This window comes from Schistocerca gregaria, chromosome 1 (assembly GCF_023897955.1).
Source record: "Schistocerca gregaria isolate iqSchGreg1 chromosome 1, iqSchGreg1.2, whole genome shotgun sequence".
NCBI classification, from domain to species: Eukaryota; Metazoa; Arthropoda; class Insecta; order Orthoptera; family Acrididae; genus Schistocerca; species Schistocerca gregaria.
This window is the reverse complement of record NC_064920.1, coordinates 383,848,477-383,864,557: the sequence shown is the minus strand read 5'-3', so window position 1 is coordinate 383,864,557 and position 16,081 is coordinate 383,848,477. Positions and strand designations below refer to the sequence as shown.

At 41.2% G+C, this 16,081-nt stretch overlaps 1 protein-coding gene across 1 annotated transcript in view; it reads left to right on the top strand.

Annotated features, from left to right (window-relative positions):
- LOC126348533 (eukaryotic initiation factor 4A-III) overlaps positions 1-12,474 on the top strand; it is a 45,847-nt gene extending 33,373 nt beyond the window's left edge. Inside the window, exons 6-10 of the mRNA XM_050002361.1 lie at positions 8,739-8,877; positions 10,788-10,903; positions 11,015-11,122; positions 11,275-11,402; positions 11,635-12,474. Of these exons, the coding sequence (XP_049858318.1) occupies positions 8,739-8,877; positions 10,788-10,903; positions 11,015-11,122; positions 11,275-11,402; positions 11,635-11,651 (508 nt within the window). The 3' untranslated portion in view covers positions 11,652-12,474. The remainder of the gene's footprint in view (positions 1-8,738; positions 8,878-10,787; positions 10,904-11,014; positions 11,123-11,274; positions 11,403-11,634) is intronic.
- The last annotated feature ends 3,607 nt before the right edge of the window (positions 12,475-16,081 follow it).

Here is a 16,081-nt window from a genome sequence, read left to right as displayed (position 1 = left end):
AAGAAGTCTTTATCCCCTTCTCCACCCTGGCGCGTTTCGTCTGACGCTCCATCCGTAAGTCGCTGCTCCCGATCGTCCTCAGTTTCGCCGGGACACTCTGCTGCCAGGCGCTCAGCTGGCCTGTCGTCGGCAAATGATGCTGCCCCTCCTACGCAACCCAGGAATGCGGCCGTAGCTGGCGACGACTCGATGGAACAGGATCCGCCTCCCGCCGGTTGTAGCGTTGTTCCCTCGAAACCTGGCCCTCCACAGCCGTCGAGGTTACCAGCTCTTCACCCGTTTCGTTCCCCCTTTTTTCTGACTAGCGATGGCTTTGTTACTTTGGAACATAAGAGTTATTCGATCTAATCAGGAGGAATTACAACTGCTCCTCCGCCTGCGGTGTCCACTCGTCCTTGGTCTCCAGGAAACCAAGTTGCGCCCAAGTGACTGTATTGCTTTTACCCACTATACCTCGGAGTGGTCTGACCTCACCCCTGTGGACAGTATTCCACCTCATGGTGGGGTCATGTTGCTTGTTTGGGACGATGTCTATTACCATCCCATCGACCACCCCACACTTTCTGCCTTTACTTTTTCTGTTTGTAGTGTCTACACTCCATCGTCATCCGCAGTTAGTCGGGCTGACATGATGCACCTGATTGTTCAGCTTCCTCTGCCGTTTCTATTGTTTGGCGACGTCAATGCCCATCATCCCCTTTGGGGCTCTCCTGCATCCTGTCAGAGAGGCTCCCTTTTGGCGGATGTCTTCAAGCATCTCAATCTTGTCTGCCTCAATACTGGCGCCCCGACTTTCCTCTCGGACTCTACTCATACCTACTCCCACTTGGACCTCTCGATCTGTTCTACCACTCTTGCCCGTCGGTTCGAGTGGTATGTCCTTTCTGACACCTATTCGAGTGACCATTTCCCCTGTGTCGTTCGTCTCCTGCACCACACCCCATCCCCTTCGAGCTGGAACATACCGAAAGCTGACTGGGGACTTTATTCCTCCCTGGCGACCTTTCCGGTCCGCGATTTTCTCAGTTGTGACAGTCAGGTCGAATACCTCACAGCTGTTATCATCAATGCTGCCGAACGTTCCATTCCTCGTACTACCTCTTCTTCACGTCGTGTTTCCGTCCCCTGGTGGAATGAGGCTTGTAGAGACTCTATCTGTGCTCGACAACGTGCTTTACGCACCTTTCGCCGCCATCCTACGATGGCGAATTGTATTGGATACAAACGACTCCGAGCGCAATGTCGTAGAGTCATCAAAGACAGCAAAAAAGCTTGTTGGGCCACTTTCACCAGCTCCTTTAACAGTTTTACTCTCTCTTCTGTCGTCTGGGGTGGCCTGCGCCGGCTGTCGGGCATTAAGGCCCACTCCTTGGTACCTGGCCTGTCTTCAGGTAATGAGGTACTTGTTGATCCTGTGGATGTCTCCAACGCCTTTGGCCGTTTTTTCGCGGAGGTTTCAAGCTCCGCCCATTACCACCGTGCCTTCCTTTCCAGGAAAGAGGCAGAAAAGGCTCGGCGACCTTCCTTCCACTCGCTGAATCTGGAAAATTATAATGCCCCCTTTATTATGCGGGAACTCGAACGTGCACTTGCACTGTCCCGGTCCTCTGCTCCGGGGCCAGATGCCATTCACATTCAGATGCTGACACACCTTTCTCCGGCAGGCAAAAGCTTTCTTCTTCGTACCTACAATCGCGTCTGGACCGAAGGTCAAGTCCCCATGCATTGGCATGATGCCGTCGTTGTTCCTATACCCAAACCTGGGAAGGATAAACACCGTCCTTCTAGTTACCGCCCCATTTCTCTTACAAGCTGTGTCTGTAAGGTGATGGAGCGCATGGTTAACGCTCGGTTAGTTTGGATTCTTGAATCTCGACAGCTCCTTGCCAATGTTCAATGTGGCTTTCTGCTCCGCTGTTGACCACCTTGTGACCTTTTCGACATTCATCATGACCAACTTTTTGCGAAAGCGCCAAACTGTAGCCGTGTTCTTCGATTTGGAGAAGGCTTATGATACCTGTTGGAGAGGAGGTATCCTCCGCACTATGCACAGGTGGGGTCTACATGGTCGCCTGCCCCTCTTTATCGATTCCTTTTTAACAGATCGAAAGTTTAGGGTACGTGTGGGTTCCGTATTGTCCGACGTCTTCCTCCAGGAGAACGGAGTGCCTCAGGGCTCCGTCTTGAGCGTGGCCCTTTTTGCCATAGTGATCAATCCAATAATGGATTGCATTCCACCCAATGTCTCTGGCTCTCTTTTTGTTGATGACTTCGCGATCTACTGCAGTGCCCAGAGAACATGCCTCCTGGAGCGCTGCTTTCAGCGTTGTCTTGACAGCCTATACTCATGGAGTGTGGCTAATGAATTCCAGTTCTCTGAAGAGAAGATGGTTTGCATCAACTTTTGGCGATATAAAGCATTCCTTCCGCCATCCTTACATCTCGGTCCTATTGTTCTCCCATTTGTGGAAACAACTAAGTTTCTAGGGCTCACACTGGACAGGAAACTTCGTTGGTCTCCGCACGTCTCTTATTTGGCTGCCCGTTGTACACGTTCCCTTAATGTCCTCAGAGTTCTTAGTGGTTCATCTTGGGAAGTGGATCACACTTTCCTGCTTCGCTTGTATCGGTCCATAGTCCGATCAAAGCTGGATTATGGGAGCCTCGTCTGCTCGGCCATCCCTCTTAGGCCGTCTCCACTCCATCCACCAACGGGGGTTAAGTCTTGCGACCGGAGCATTCTACACTAGTCCCGTCGAGAGTCTTTAATCTGAAGCTGCTGAATTACCATTGACCTACCTGCACGGCGTACTGCTTTGTCGGTGTGCCTGCCGACTGTTGTCAATGCCCGACCACCCCTCTTATCAGTCCTTCTTCGCCGATTCTCTCGACCATCAGTATGGGTTGTACATGTCTGCCCTGCTGCCCCCTGGAGTCTGCTTTTGTCGCCTGCTTCGACAATTGGATTTTGCCCTCCCTACCACCTTCAGAGAGGGTGAGAGCCCGACACCACCTTGGCTCCAGGCTCCGGTTCATATTCATCTCGATCTCAGCTCGCTCCCAAAGGAGGGTACTCCAGCTGCGGTGTATTGCTCACGGTTTGTCCAACTTTGTGCGCGACTTGCCAGTCACACCTTTATTTACACTGATGGCTCCAAAACTGGCGATGGTGTCGGCTGTGCCTTTGTCGTCGGGGCCGTCACCTTTCAGTACTGGCTCCGCGACCAATGTTCCAGCTTTACGGCCGAGCTTTTTGCTCTCCATCAGGCTATTCAGTATGCCCGCCGCCACCACCATTCATCGTATGTACTCTGCTCTGATTCACTCAGTGCTCTTCAGAGCATTGGAGCTCCATATCCGATCCATCCCTTGGTGCAACGGATCCAGCAGTCCCTCCATTCTTTTGCTGTTGATGGCATTCCTGTCAGCTTTCTGTGGGTTCCCGGACATGTAGGAGTGCCTGGGAATGAAGCTGCTGATGCTGCAGTCCTCTTGCCTCGGCCAGCCTTCCATTGTGTCCCGTCATCTGACATTAGTGGGGTTTCTAAGAGGCTTGTGTCATTGTGGTGGGATACTTGGTTATAACTTCAAGGAAACAAGCTCCGGGCCGTAAAACCGTTCCCAACTGCTTGGACAACCTCCTCCTGACCATCTCGGCGAGAAGAGGTCCTTCTGACCAGGTTGCGGATTGGGCATTACTGGTTTAGCCACCGCTACCTGCTCTCCGGTGACCCAGCCCCGCAGTGCCCTTGTGGTCATACATTGACAGTGCGCCATGTTTTATTGTTGTGTCCCCGTTTTAGTCAATCTCGTGTTGTCCTGTCTCTGCCATCTACTTTACAGGATATTTTAGCTGATGACGCTTGAGCAGCTGCTCGTGTTCTTCGTTTTATTACTTTGACTGGCTTGTCCAAAGACATCTAACTCTTTCACTTATTTTATCTGCATCTTTGTAAGAACTTTCTGGTGTCCCCCCCCCCCCCCCCCCCCTTGAGTTTTACTATATTCTGTGTGCTCTTACAATTGTGACTGGGCACTAATGACCTCAGTAGTTGAGTGCCCTCAAGAAGAGAGAGAGAGAGAGAGAGAGAGAGAGAGGATATCTATAATGATTGTGAGCAAGGATTGGATGATGAACAGCCACTGAATGGCCTAGGGTCAGAGAACGTTAAAAATGCTTTAAGGAAGGTGAAGAATAACAAGGCTCCCAGCGGATGGCATTCCTGCAGAACTGCTAAAATGTGGAGGAGCAATGTTAGAGCAGTTGCTGTTTGAACTTCTCACTCTCTTATGGGTACCGGAAAGGATACTGGATGATTTGAATGAAGGAATATTATGTCCCATATATAAAAAGGGCAACCAAATGAAGTGTAGAAACCACCACGGGATCACCCTCCTGAACTTGGGGAACAAGATGTTTTTTTTTATGTTATTTTTGATCGGCTACTCTCATAGCTGGATAAAGAAATTGGAATATATCAAAGCAGATTTCAATGAGGAAGGTCAACAATAGACTACATTTTCAACCTGTGCCAAATTTGGAGAAAACTGTTGAATATAGAATTGGAATACATCATCTCTTTATTGACTTTAAAGTTGCATATTGCAGCATCAATAGAAACCAGTTGTTTCATGGTCTACAGGAGATGGGGGTACATGGAAAGCTCCTGAGAATAGTTAAAATGATGCTGTCTGATGTAAGAAGCTGCATTCGAGTTCAAGGAAGTTACTCAGACACCCTGGAAATAAAAAATTGGCTGCATCAAGGAGATGCATTAGCATGCTTATTATTTAATGTAGCACTCGAGAAGGTGATTAGGGAAGCAGGCCTACAGACCAAGGACACCATCTTCTACAAGTTGGTGCAGATTTTTGCATATGCATATGACGTACACTTCATAGCATGGGCAGCACCAGCACTGAAAGATAGCATGGGCAGCACCAGCACTGAAAGAAGCTTTTACAGCCCTAAGTCTAGCAAGTAAGAAGATGGGTCTTATGATAAACTAAGATAAAACTAAATACATGGCCTGTAGGAAAGCATATCAACACAGTATACAATCATCTTTCAATGTGAATGGATACACGTTTGAAAGAGTTGATAGCTTCAGGTGTCTTGGTTCCACTGTTGCTTGCTTTAATGACATCTCATCTGAAATTAAGATTAGGCTGATATCAGCAAATATGGCATATTTCACCTTGAGTAATTTATTCCGGTCAAGGCTTCTCAGCTGCCCAACAAAATTCACTATGTATTAAACCCTTGTTAGACCAGTTCTGCTTTGGACACATTGTCCTTGACAGAAACAGATGCAGTGCCGCTTGACAGATTTAAGAGGAAAGTTTTGAGGAGAATAATTGGTCGTGTGTATGTCAGAGAACAATTGAAGAAAAGGTACAATGCTGAATTGTATACCATATATGCCAATGCTCCTGCAACAAAAATCATACGATCAGGAAGGATAAGATGGTCAGGTCATGTGGCTAGGATGGAAAGGAGTCTAAGATGATGAAGAAGATTCTCTTTGATAACCCAGGAGGACAAAGAGGGTGAGGTCGACCTAGAGGAAGATGGTGCGATGGAGTGGAAGAAAACCTTTGGAAGCTCGGATGCAGAAACTGGAGGAGGGTAGGTAGCATGTGACTGTGAGAGTTGGCAAGGCCAGGGTTCGTCCTGGACTGTAGCACCACAGAACAAGACTGTCCAGTGGTATCTGCATGATCTGCCTCTGGTGCATTTATGATCATCTTGGCGAAAGTCCATGCTGTGTGGAGGTACAGAACCTTGTTTATGAGTCTGAGAATCTTCGTGTGACCACTGATACTGTCATCTTTTCACAGCTGCCGCAGTGTATCCAACTTGTGTTGCGATTCTCCAAAAGGATCAGCCCACCAGTCAGAAGGCCACAATTCGGCACCTTTTGAATTCGCTCAGTTGGCTGTAGGAAGCACAAGTGCTTGCCTGCTTGCTTCATATGTTTGCACCACACTAAGCTTTTTGATTGTGGGCATTCCGTATTTACAGGTAGACACTGACAGTGCTCGGGTAGCTATGCCACAATGCTGTTTGTTGGTGGACAGTGTTTAAATCATTATAAGTACATCTACTATTTCCCACATGGCATATGCTGTCGTGGGATCAAAATCTAAATAGTCTTCCCAGGTGTACTAATTTTTTCCAGCAGTGTAGTTAGATCTGCTGTACAACATTTTTATATTCAGAGAGCATTATTTTGCATGGCAAGCTTTCTTTAATTTTTTTTATGAAGTAAGGAAAGTGATGAAGGAAAATAAGTAGTTAATGTCTAATTTGTACAGAAGTGTGAAATGCCTGGAAGTAGTGCACTTAGCATTGAACTACAGCTCCAGCTTTCCTCAGCATTATTCCTAAACATAGCACATACATCAGCTGACACTTTTTGCTGGCTTCTCATTACAATTAAAGAGGAATTTGCAAAGCAGAACAGTAATCACTGACAACCATCATAACATGAAGAAATGTTGGCATCAACACAGTAATTATTTGCAGCTGGAGAGATTTAAGTTAGTGGTGGTTTTGCATTTCAGTAGCTGCTATTTCTCGGATAGTTTTCAATGTATGCAGTGAAGTAAGCAAAACGTTTGAAGGGTTTTATTAAAGTACATATAAGGAAGATAATGTCAATAAAATGTGATCAGTGAAATACACACATGACCTGCCACATAGGCTAGTTGGTAAATTTACTTTATCATCATCAAAGATCCCTAACATAACAGTGATGCATCAGCCATGTAATTATGGCTACTGTGGACATAAACACCAGAATGATGAGGTCTTTTGTACATTTTTATTATAATAAGTGTAGGACATACATTTTCTAACCTACTAAGACATTTAAGGTGGGTTTCTTTTGTAACAAAAGAAAATACAAAGCTTGAGCGTATTTATTCGATTCCCAACTGGCACAAGCATTAGTCACTCTATCACTCATGCATCTTGTGTCAGCAACAGAAATAGACAAGGTAGCAGGTGAAAACTTTATTTACTGGTAACACCGAAGTGGAGAGTTTCAGAACCTTTTTGATTGTGTGCTAAAAGACTAGCTGCCAGCAGAAAACTATTAAATGTGAACCGATCACAGCTGATGCAGTGTGCTCGCACTTGTGTACCATTTACACAGATAGAATTCTCATTCGCTGTTGCTTATTTGCTTTATATTGAATTCATCCAAAATGAACTACACTAACCAAATATAATGCTGAAAGCAAAGCTGATTTTGTTTTGTGAAGTTTCGTGCAATAAATTATTGGAATGGTGACATAGTGGCAGCACACCTTTTCTGGAACTGATAATAATAGAGCATCATGATGATTGTCAGTTATGCCAATACTAGCAGTACATTTATGCATTGGTAAAATTGCCCTAAATATTTTCCCATTAAACAGAAATGAATGGATCACAATTATAATTAGTTTTAACAACAACATTATGAAAAGAATAGATTTGTACTCATCTTATAGAGGAGATGTTAAGTCGCAGGCAGGCACAGCAAAAAGACTGCTATACATTTTAGCTTTCGACCAAAAGGTCTCCATCTGAAGTAGAAAATGCACACGCGTTCACATAAGAACAAGTAGCATACACGTGACATTGGCTCTGGCTGCTGTGGCCATCCTAGAGTTCCCTTGAAAGTTGGGGGATGTATTTTTACTACAGCTAATTAAGTGATAATAGATGAATAAATCATAGTGTGTAAGTGGGAGAACATCAGTATTTTTGCGATTCTATAAGACCTACACTGTATATCTATAAATGAATGTCAAACAATAATATTATAGTAAATAGTCAGTGAGCGCAGACAAACTGCCTTCAATTGTGTTCAGTTCGCTTTAGCACTTGTTCAGTCTTTTAAAAATTTAAACTGTTGCAGTTAATCAGCATTATAACTGCACTGAATGTACGGGAGAAATAGTAAAATGTCATTGTAATGAAAGATTGCAGACTTTATTATTGCTAGCCAAGATTACAATGAAAATATATTTACCTCTGATTTTTGCATGTCGTACAACATCCTGGGCTGGCTGAATAAAGGAAATCTTCAGACTATAAAATTGCTAGTTCCTAGATGAGAGGAGCACTCTTTAGAGATGCTTATCATTGTAATACACTGTATGGAAATGATGCTAAAATTATATAATGGTAAAAAATAGGGAACTAGCTTGTATATCTATGAGTATGATTGACAGAGAGAGTATTTTGGTGTCAGAGTATACATTGTAAAGGGAAGGAAAAAAATGCAATTTTCCTACGATACTTCATTCTAGACCCACAAATCTAATCACTCATCTGTGAAGCTCAGCAATGACATACCACAGAGGCAAATAGTTTGTTAAATTAGAAAGGTAACAGGTCACTTAGGACCCAGAGGGGATCCCATTTGAGGAGGAAATGGGACTCCTCCTAACCTACAACCACATCCCTACCTCTTTCCTGCCATGCTTGTATTCTTTATTTATTTTGACTGTATCTATTAACTATTACCTCATGAATGTTAATACTCACTAGCCCACCTTTTTCTTTGTGAATTAATAAGTTTCTGGATTGAATTTTTTTTCAGTGACTTTGTTTAATTGATTGATTATAAGAAGTATGACATACTTCCCATTAACACCTGTATACTGCCTTTCTTAAATACAAAGAGCTGCACTTTGATATTAAAATAATTTTGCAAGAATTAAAATGTATTTTTTGCCAACAGTGATGAACTGACTCTGGAAGGAATAAAACAGTTCTTTGTCGCCGTAGAAAGAGAAGAATGGAAGTTTGATACTTTGTGTGACCTTTATGATACTTTAACTATAACACAAGCTGTTATATTTTGCAACACAAAAAGGAAGGTAATGAAATTTTTTAATATATTTATTCACTTTCATTGAATGTAATGTTGCAAATCTGAATACCAATGGTTCGGTAGTAAGATGCACATAATTTTTCATTTTGTCTTTATCATATAAGGTTCATTATTAATGATTTTGGAATAAAGGAAACAACTCACAGAATATTGGAAGTGTTGAGTTTGTTGACACACCAACAGGCTCACATAAAAGAATGAAACATCGCCAACTGTTAGACGAATCCTTTTCAAGCTACAATAAGTGTCAGCATGACCCCCCCTCCTCCCCCCTACACAAGCGATCACACAGAGAGAGAGAGAGAGAGAGGGAGGGGGAGGGGGGAACCACTTGGTGATATAAATAAGGGTCAGTCACATCCACACTACACTCTGAAACTGTTGACATGGGAAACGTTGGTGGCTGCACTAGAGTTAATTACGTGCATCGTAGAAAGAGCCCTGACCCTCATTGTGGACAGAAGATGTTGGTCTAATACTGCTGTCTGATACATTGTCCAAGATTCCCTTTTTGGAAGTTAAGGTGTGAACCACGCACTTGCAACTTTGAATACTTTCAGTTGTCGAATGATTTCCTGTGTGTTTATTACAGGCTTAACAGAAGGTACTGTTGACTTCACTATGTAGCCGCAGATCTTGAAATGCCTGTACATGATCTTCGTGTTAAGAAGCATAGTTATAACTTTCCAGTTTATGTGGTGCCCATGCTCACTCTAAGCTGTGACCTCTAACTGATGCTGTGGCCAGAGTTTTTATAGTACCAAAATTATGCTGGTAGGAGTATTTGAGTTACCTTTTCCATATCACTGAGCCAAGCGAATTAGGTAAAATAGTTTCAGAGAATCTGCCACAGAAATTTTGAAATGTTAAAATCGGCTTTTATGGATGATGCAATGGGGTAAACTCAAGTGGGTGAACGGTTCGCCCATTTCAAAAGTCGTGAAATGTCAATTGATGACAAATCCCACTCAGGTTTTCCTACTCTATGAAAATATTGTGTAATCATCCTGGAAGATTGACGATGGCCCAGTGAAGAAGTTGAGCTGGCTGGAGTGAACCTGTGGTTCAACTCGGTGTATTTTAATGGAAGGTCTGGGGATGAAAAAGATACTGCCAAATATGTGCCTCAACTGCTGAATGGTGAATAAAAACGTCACAGGAAAGTGTGGTATACTTTGAAAGATGAGTTCCGAAATGGTAGACTTTTTTCCATGGTCATCACAGGTGAGAAATCGTAGTTTAATTATTACTACCCTCAAATGAAGCAAGTCGGAGACATGCAAGTTTGCCTTGCCCAAAAAACGCTCATCAAGTGAAGTAAAGTGTCAGAACAATGCCAATCACTTTTTTCATTGTGAAAGGAGTCATCAGTTCAGTGTTTGTTCCACAGGATCAGACAGCTGACTAGACTTTGTACCTGGACATGTTAAAAAATATATATATCACATATCAATTAAAAAGTGGATGAGGCCTGATTTGTGGCAGTTGGACAACCTGTTTTACCACATCAATAATACCCCGGCTCACACAGTGCAGTGTGTGCATGTGCGTGCCATTTTTTACTAAAAATGGAACATCCCTGTGCTTCAGTCACCCAACTTTACCCCTTAGAAAAAGAATGGAAGCACTTGCAGGTATTGAAGAAGAGGAATTAAAAAAGAAAAAGGAAGTTTCTAACAGCGGAAAGAAAGGTTAAACGTGTTTTACTGCTAGTGGAGAGCACTTTGAAGAAGGTTAAAGATTGTTGTTTAAAAACTGAATAATTAAATTTAAAAAAGTAAATTCAGTTTCTTGTAATCGGCTATGTTTGTGGAATACCCTCATACAATACTTATTTTTGTTTTGTAATTTGGCTAATTAAGATTTATTTTCTTTTTTTTTTTAATTTCCTAATAGGTAGACTGGTTAACAGAAAAAATGCGAGAGGCAAATTTTACTGTTAGCTCAATGCATGGAGACATGCCCCAAAAGGAGCGTGATGCTATTATGAAGGAATTCCGATCAGGGCAAAGGTAAGGGCCTTTGCATCTGCTTTTGTGTAATAACAGAGCATGTATGTACATGTGTGTAAATGCCTAATTTTGATTGATTTAATTCAGTGGAAAACATTTCCTTGTTTTCAGTCGTGTTCTTATTACAACAGATGTGTGGGCTAGAGGTATTGATGTTCAACAAGTATCTCTTGTAATAAATTATGATTTGCCGAACAACAGAGAACTGTATATCCACAGGTAGGCAGTAAAATTGTTTATTTTTCCAGTTTTATCGCTTCTCTACCTCTGTCTGAAATCTTGTTTGTGTCAGTAATAGTTAGAGAACCTTATATTTTTTCATGGCCTCAAAACCAACAAAAATATTTTTCATCTGAACAACCTGTTTGCAGGATTGGTCGTTCTGGCCGATTTGGGAGAAAAGGTGTTGCCATCAATTTTGTCAAAACTGATGATATAAGAATTTTGAGAGACATTGAACAATATTATTCAACTCAGATTGACGAAATGCCAATGAATGGTAAGTATCTAATATGTAGTTTGGAGAAGGTCCATTGTGGTTCTTATGGGTTCTTGTACAAAATGAAGAGCATTATTTCATTAAGCTTCTGTATAATGCATCTAAGTTTGTGACTTTCTACTGTAGACTTTTTAACGTTTCACTAACGAAGGAATTGGTTTATTTGATATTGCTTATATGTAACTGAAATTAAGTTTTCTTTGTATGTAATGTACTCTTATTTTTATTACAGTTGCTGATTTGATATGAACAGTCTGGAGCCGAAGATGCATTTCTGCATTGATGAGAACTGGTGACGACTTGTTTTATCTGGCAGAGGAAGATTTTTTTGTTTTGTATCAGATGTTTTAGTTCATATTCAATATTCTCAGTTTTATGCATTTATGTTATATCTTATCAGTTAAGTAAATAGTATTTCTTTATAACTTATTAGAGAGAGAGAGAGAGAGAGAGGATTGTTGGTTTCTGCTTGGAACTGAGGTAGATAGATTTTCACATTAACTGGTTGATTGATATACTTGATGTAAATACTTGTAATTTAAAAACTTCACCTTAGTTTTATACACATAAAAATGTGCTGCAAATTACAGTTTGATGCCGTTCCTGTTCTTGTTGGTTTGCCTTGTGGTTGTCATGTACTTATTTTACATTTATTTCTTACTGCAGTGGTGGGTGATTATCCAGAAAGTAATGTTTTTTATTTATTTATTTATTATTATTATTTTTAAAAAAAGCGAGAGAGAAAGGATTACACACTCTGGCCAGGCTGCTGTTACAATGACTGGGTTTTACACCCTTCTGCCCCTAACATACGTTTAGCAATGCTTGTTGCACTCGTGATTTGTCACAGTACTGCAGATTTATGCTCCCCTTTTCACTCCCTCCCTCTTTATGTATCTTAAAAGCATATTTGGATCTGGAGTATTTTAATTTTTAGTTATTTATGTGAAATTATTGTGAGAAAGATGTCCGCATAACATTAACATTGTATCTTCTAAGTTTCTTTTTCATATTCTTATACAAGACAATCCACAAGATTTTTAGAAATGTAAATATATGTCCTAAAAAAGAGCATTTGTGTTTACTGAGTAACAGCAGTCGTGATGTGATGGAGGTCAGTCAGTGGCATTTTGCAGCAGAATGTGTTGTTATCACAATTCTTTATATGTAAGTAAACAAAGTTTTGGTCAGTTTCATTTCATACAAAAAAAAAAACAGTTGCAAGCACATGTGAAATGTTTGATTTTTCCAGCTTTAAATTGCTATTAGTAGGGGGGAGCAGCTAAATAGGTGTCTCATAAAATTTATGTACAAGGAAAAGTTTTGCTCTCACTTGTTTGTTTAATATTTGTTATTCTCCTACTGTCCTACAAAGACAATCTACAATCACGAAATACACAAACACAAAAATAGACACCAAAGAGCATGTGACTTAGAAGTGATGGAATAATGCTATAGGCTGGCACATCGTTTCTACAAATTTTCCATCTGCCTTTTTATATGCTTACCTATTTTAACACACATGTGACTGAAAATTATAACTGTTGGGTATCTTTTAGCCAGTTGAACGGGGTTCGTGCAGCATTTAGTCTTATCAGCAATGGTGAAGGAGCAGATTTGCAATGGGTATTTTACTCTGAATCCTTCTTCAAACATATAGGAATCTCTCCTTCGTATAGTAGTTTGGCTCCTAACACAAAGGACCCACATTCCATTAGTGGTATCCACATAGTACTTTTTGTGAGCTGGAATTCACTCTAGAGATTAGAAATGAGCTGCTCTGTATACTCACTTTAAATTTGCCAGCAGGTACTTCAATGTCATCTTCAAACTCACCACCTCTGTACACTCAGAGATTTGACTCCTGAGTCTCCACTGCTTCTCATTTAACTGAAAACTCTTCCAATAAGCCTGTAGTCAGGTACATGCAGACTACATCAGTGTAGAAAGGAGAAAGAGTGAAATAGTTTGCAAGTATAACCGCGGACTTGCAGCATTGTGGCTACATATGCAATCCCTGGGCATTACAGTCATTATAAACCAGAACAATGAATGATCAGTTAGCAGTGAATATTGTTGTGTATATACAGGGTGTCTGTTCTAAGAGTCATCAGGCACATTTTCTCTGGTGTTTTATCACATATTTACACTTTTCTTTTTGAAATGCATAGCTGGTGTCAGCCTACCCTTTGCTCATCACGTCTTTCATGCGATGACCGATGTTGACAGAGAGCATCTGTTTGTTTCTCATTACAAATAAAATTATTTTTAAAGTGGAAACTTGTGTGGCCATTCAAAAGAGTGGCCCCAAATTAGGCTAATGCTTTTATTTGTTTTATCTATATGTATTAACAGGGATAGTTAAACACGAAGAATAAGCAGGACCTCAGCAGCTGCAGTGTAACGCTTCTGGTCGGAAGTGTTATGTAGAATAATTTGCCTTTTCAGTAAATCAGTTCAAACTTGCTTAGATTTCAGTTACCAACTTATCAGCCACAGCCGAACTTTTGAAATATTTCCTTGTTAAATTTGTAGCTCAGTTTCATCAGGAAGAGACTAGATTTGAAAATGAACTGCATTCCCTTATTTGTGTAAAATTGCTAATTTTTACAATAATCATTCCAGGATGTTATATATCACTGAAATGCAAACCAAACGTGTTTATCTCAGACTTTCATGAACCATAATGCAAAATTCTGGCACTTTTTTTTGGGGAGGGGGGGGGGGGATCTGAAATTGTATTTTCCACTGTGAAATTAAATTTCAACTTGGAGCACATTTATTCCATTGTAGGACATAAGACAATATGCATTACTTGACTGACAGATGGACTAACTACACGATTACATTTCCATTAGAGTCATACCGATTTTTAACTACAGTTGTATCAATTAGTATTTAATGGAAACCAGACCCTGACCATTGCTTCAGGTGTGGCACTGGGCAGATGCAACACCTCTGTCCACTTAAACGAAGGTTTGGCCATTGGTGGAACATTGCATTGCTCTTGATCATGACATGCAAAAAAATTTCTTTAGCTTTTCTCCTGTATTCATAAGTTTGAAATAGTATGATAAACAAAAATAATTAAAATCACATGTACAAAGACTCCAAATGAAAAAAAGAATGATGGGAAGGAAAAAATGAAAACAGATTAAGTCAATACAGTGAAGGATGAGAAATAAAAAAAAAAACATTTAAACTAATTAATGATCAGTCATTTCACGTTACCTGACGGGATTTGAACCCACAACCATTTGCATGTTAGGAGGGCATCTTATCCACTTCACTAATCTACCCTTTGCATGATACTAATACCTTTAATGCTCTAGAGGATCATGTGAAATTCCAAATTTTTTTTTCATCTATTTCTCACAAACAAGGGCCTTCTCTGATGAATGGCTGTAGAGTGTGATAGCTGCCACTGTAACCTGCAGCATCATATAAATAGTTCCAAAAAATCTCCTCCGAACCTCCGTTTAAGTCAAGATGAGGACCACCCCAGCACACTCAAGAGAGAATGAGTTAGTGACAAGGAAGTAATCGCAGACCCACCTTTCTTGGACTCGTCAAACTACAGAACAGCAGTGGAAGGAAGAAAGCCAGTACAGAACAAAAGTGAAACTGTCACCTTGATTTATAATGTATGCAGCCCTTAACAATAGACTTCCACTTGTTCTGTTTCGTATCTGTGGTTAGCTCCGTCTCATACTGTGATATGAGATCTTGAATGTATAAGCTCAAGCAGTGGCATTGATGCCATTTTGGTGGGTTGCAAGTCAAAGCTGTGCTGCTTGAATCTTTCTGTGCACCACAAAATGTATTTGCTGAAGCTTGGTGGTTCGGTGGGCAAGCATGTTCAGCAACTGACATTTGAAATAAAGTGAGTTGAAACATTACTATTTTTGCTATTTATTAAAATACAGCATTTTTTCAAAATTAGTAAAATTTATGGAAGTGCCACAATGGCTATGATTTGCTGGTGGTTGTATTGTTTGTTTAGTTCAGGGTGCATGACTATAATGAGGCGGCATTTTTTAGGCTTGTCTGTCATGCTTCGCTTTAAGAGGGGGGGGGGGGATGAGAAAGTTTCTTGCCTAACAAATAAAGGACAAAAATTTCATAATACCAATTTATTTTTCAATATAATACCCATGTGGTCTTCTCCCCACCCCCACCCCCAGCTTCCCATGAACCAAGGACCTTGCCGTTGGTGGGGAGGCTTGCATGCCTCAACGATACAGATAGCTGTCACGTAGGTATCTGTTGAGAGACCAGACAAACGTGTGGTTCCTGAAGAGGGGCAGCAGCCTTCTCAGTAATTGCAGGGGCAACAGTCTGGATGATAGACTGATCAGGCCTTGTAACACTAACCAAAACGGCCTTGCTGTGCTGGTATTGCGAACAGCTGAAAGCAAGGGGAAACTACAGCCGTAATTTTTCCCAAGGGCATGCAGCTTTACTGTGTGGTTAAATAATGATGATGGCGTCCTCTTCGGTAAAATATTCCGGAGGTAAAATAGTCCCCCATTCGGATCTCCAGGCAGGGACTACTCGGGACATTATCAGGAGAAAGAAAACTGGCGTTCTACGGGTCGGAGTGTGGAATGTCAGATCCCTTAATTGGGCAGGTAGGTTAGAAAATTTAAAAAGGGAAATGGATAGGTTAAAGTTAAATA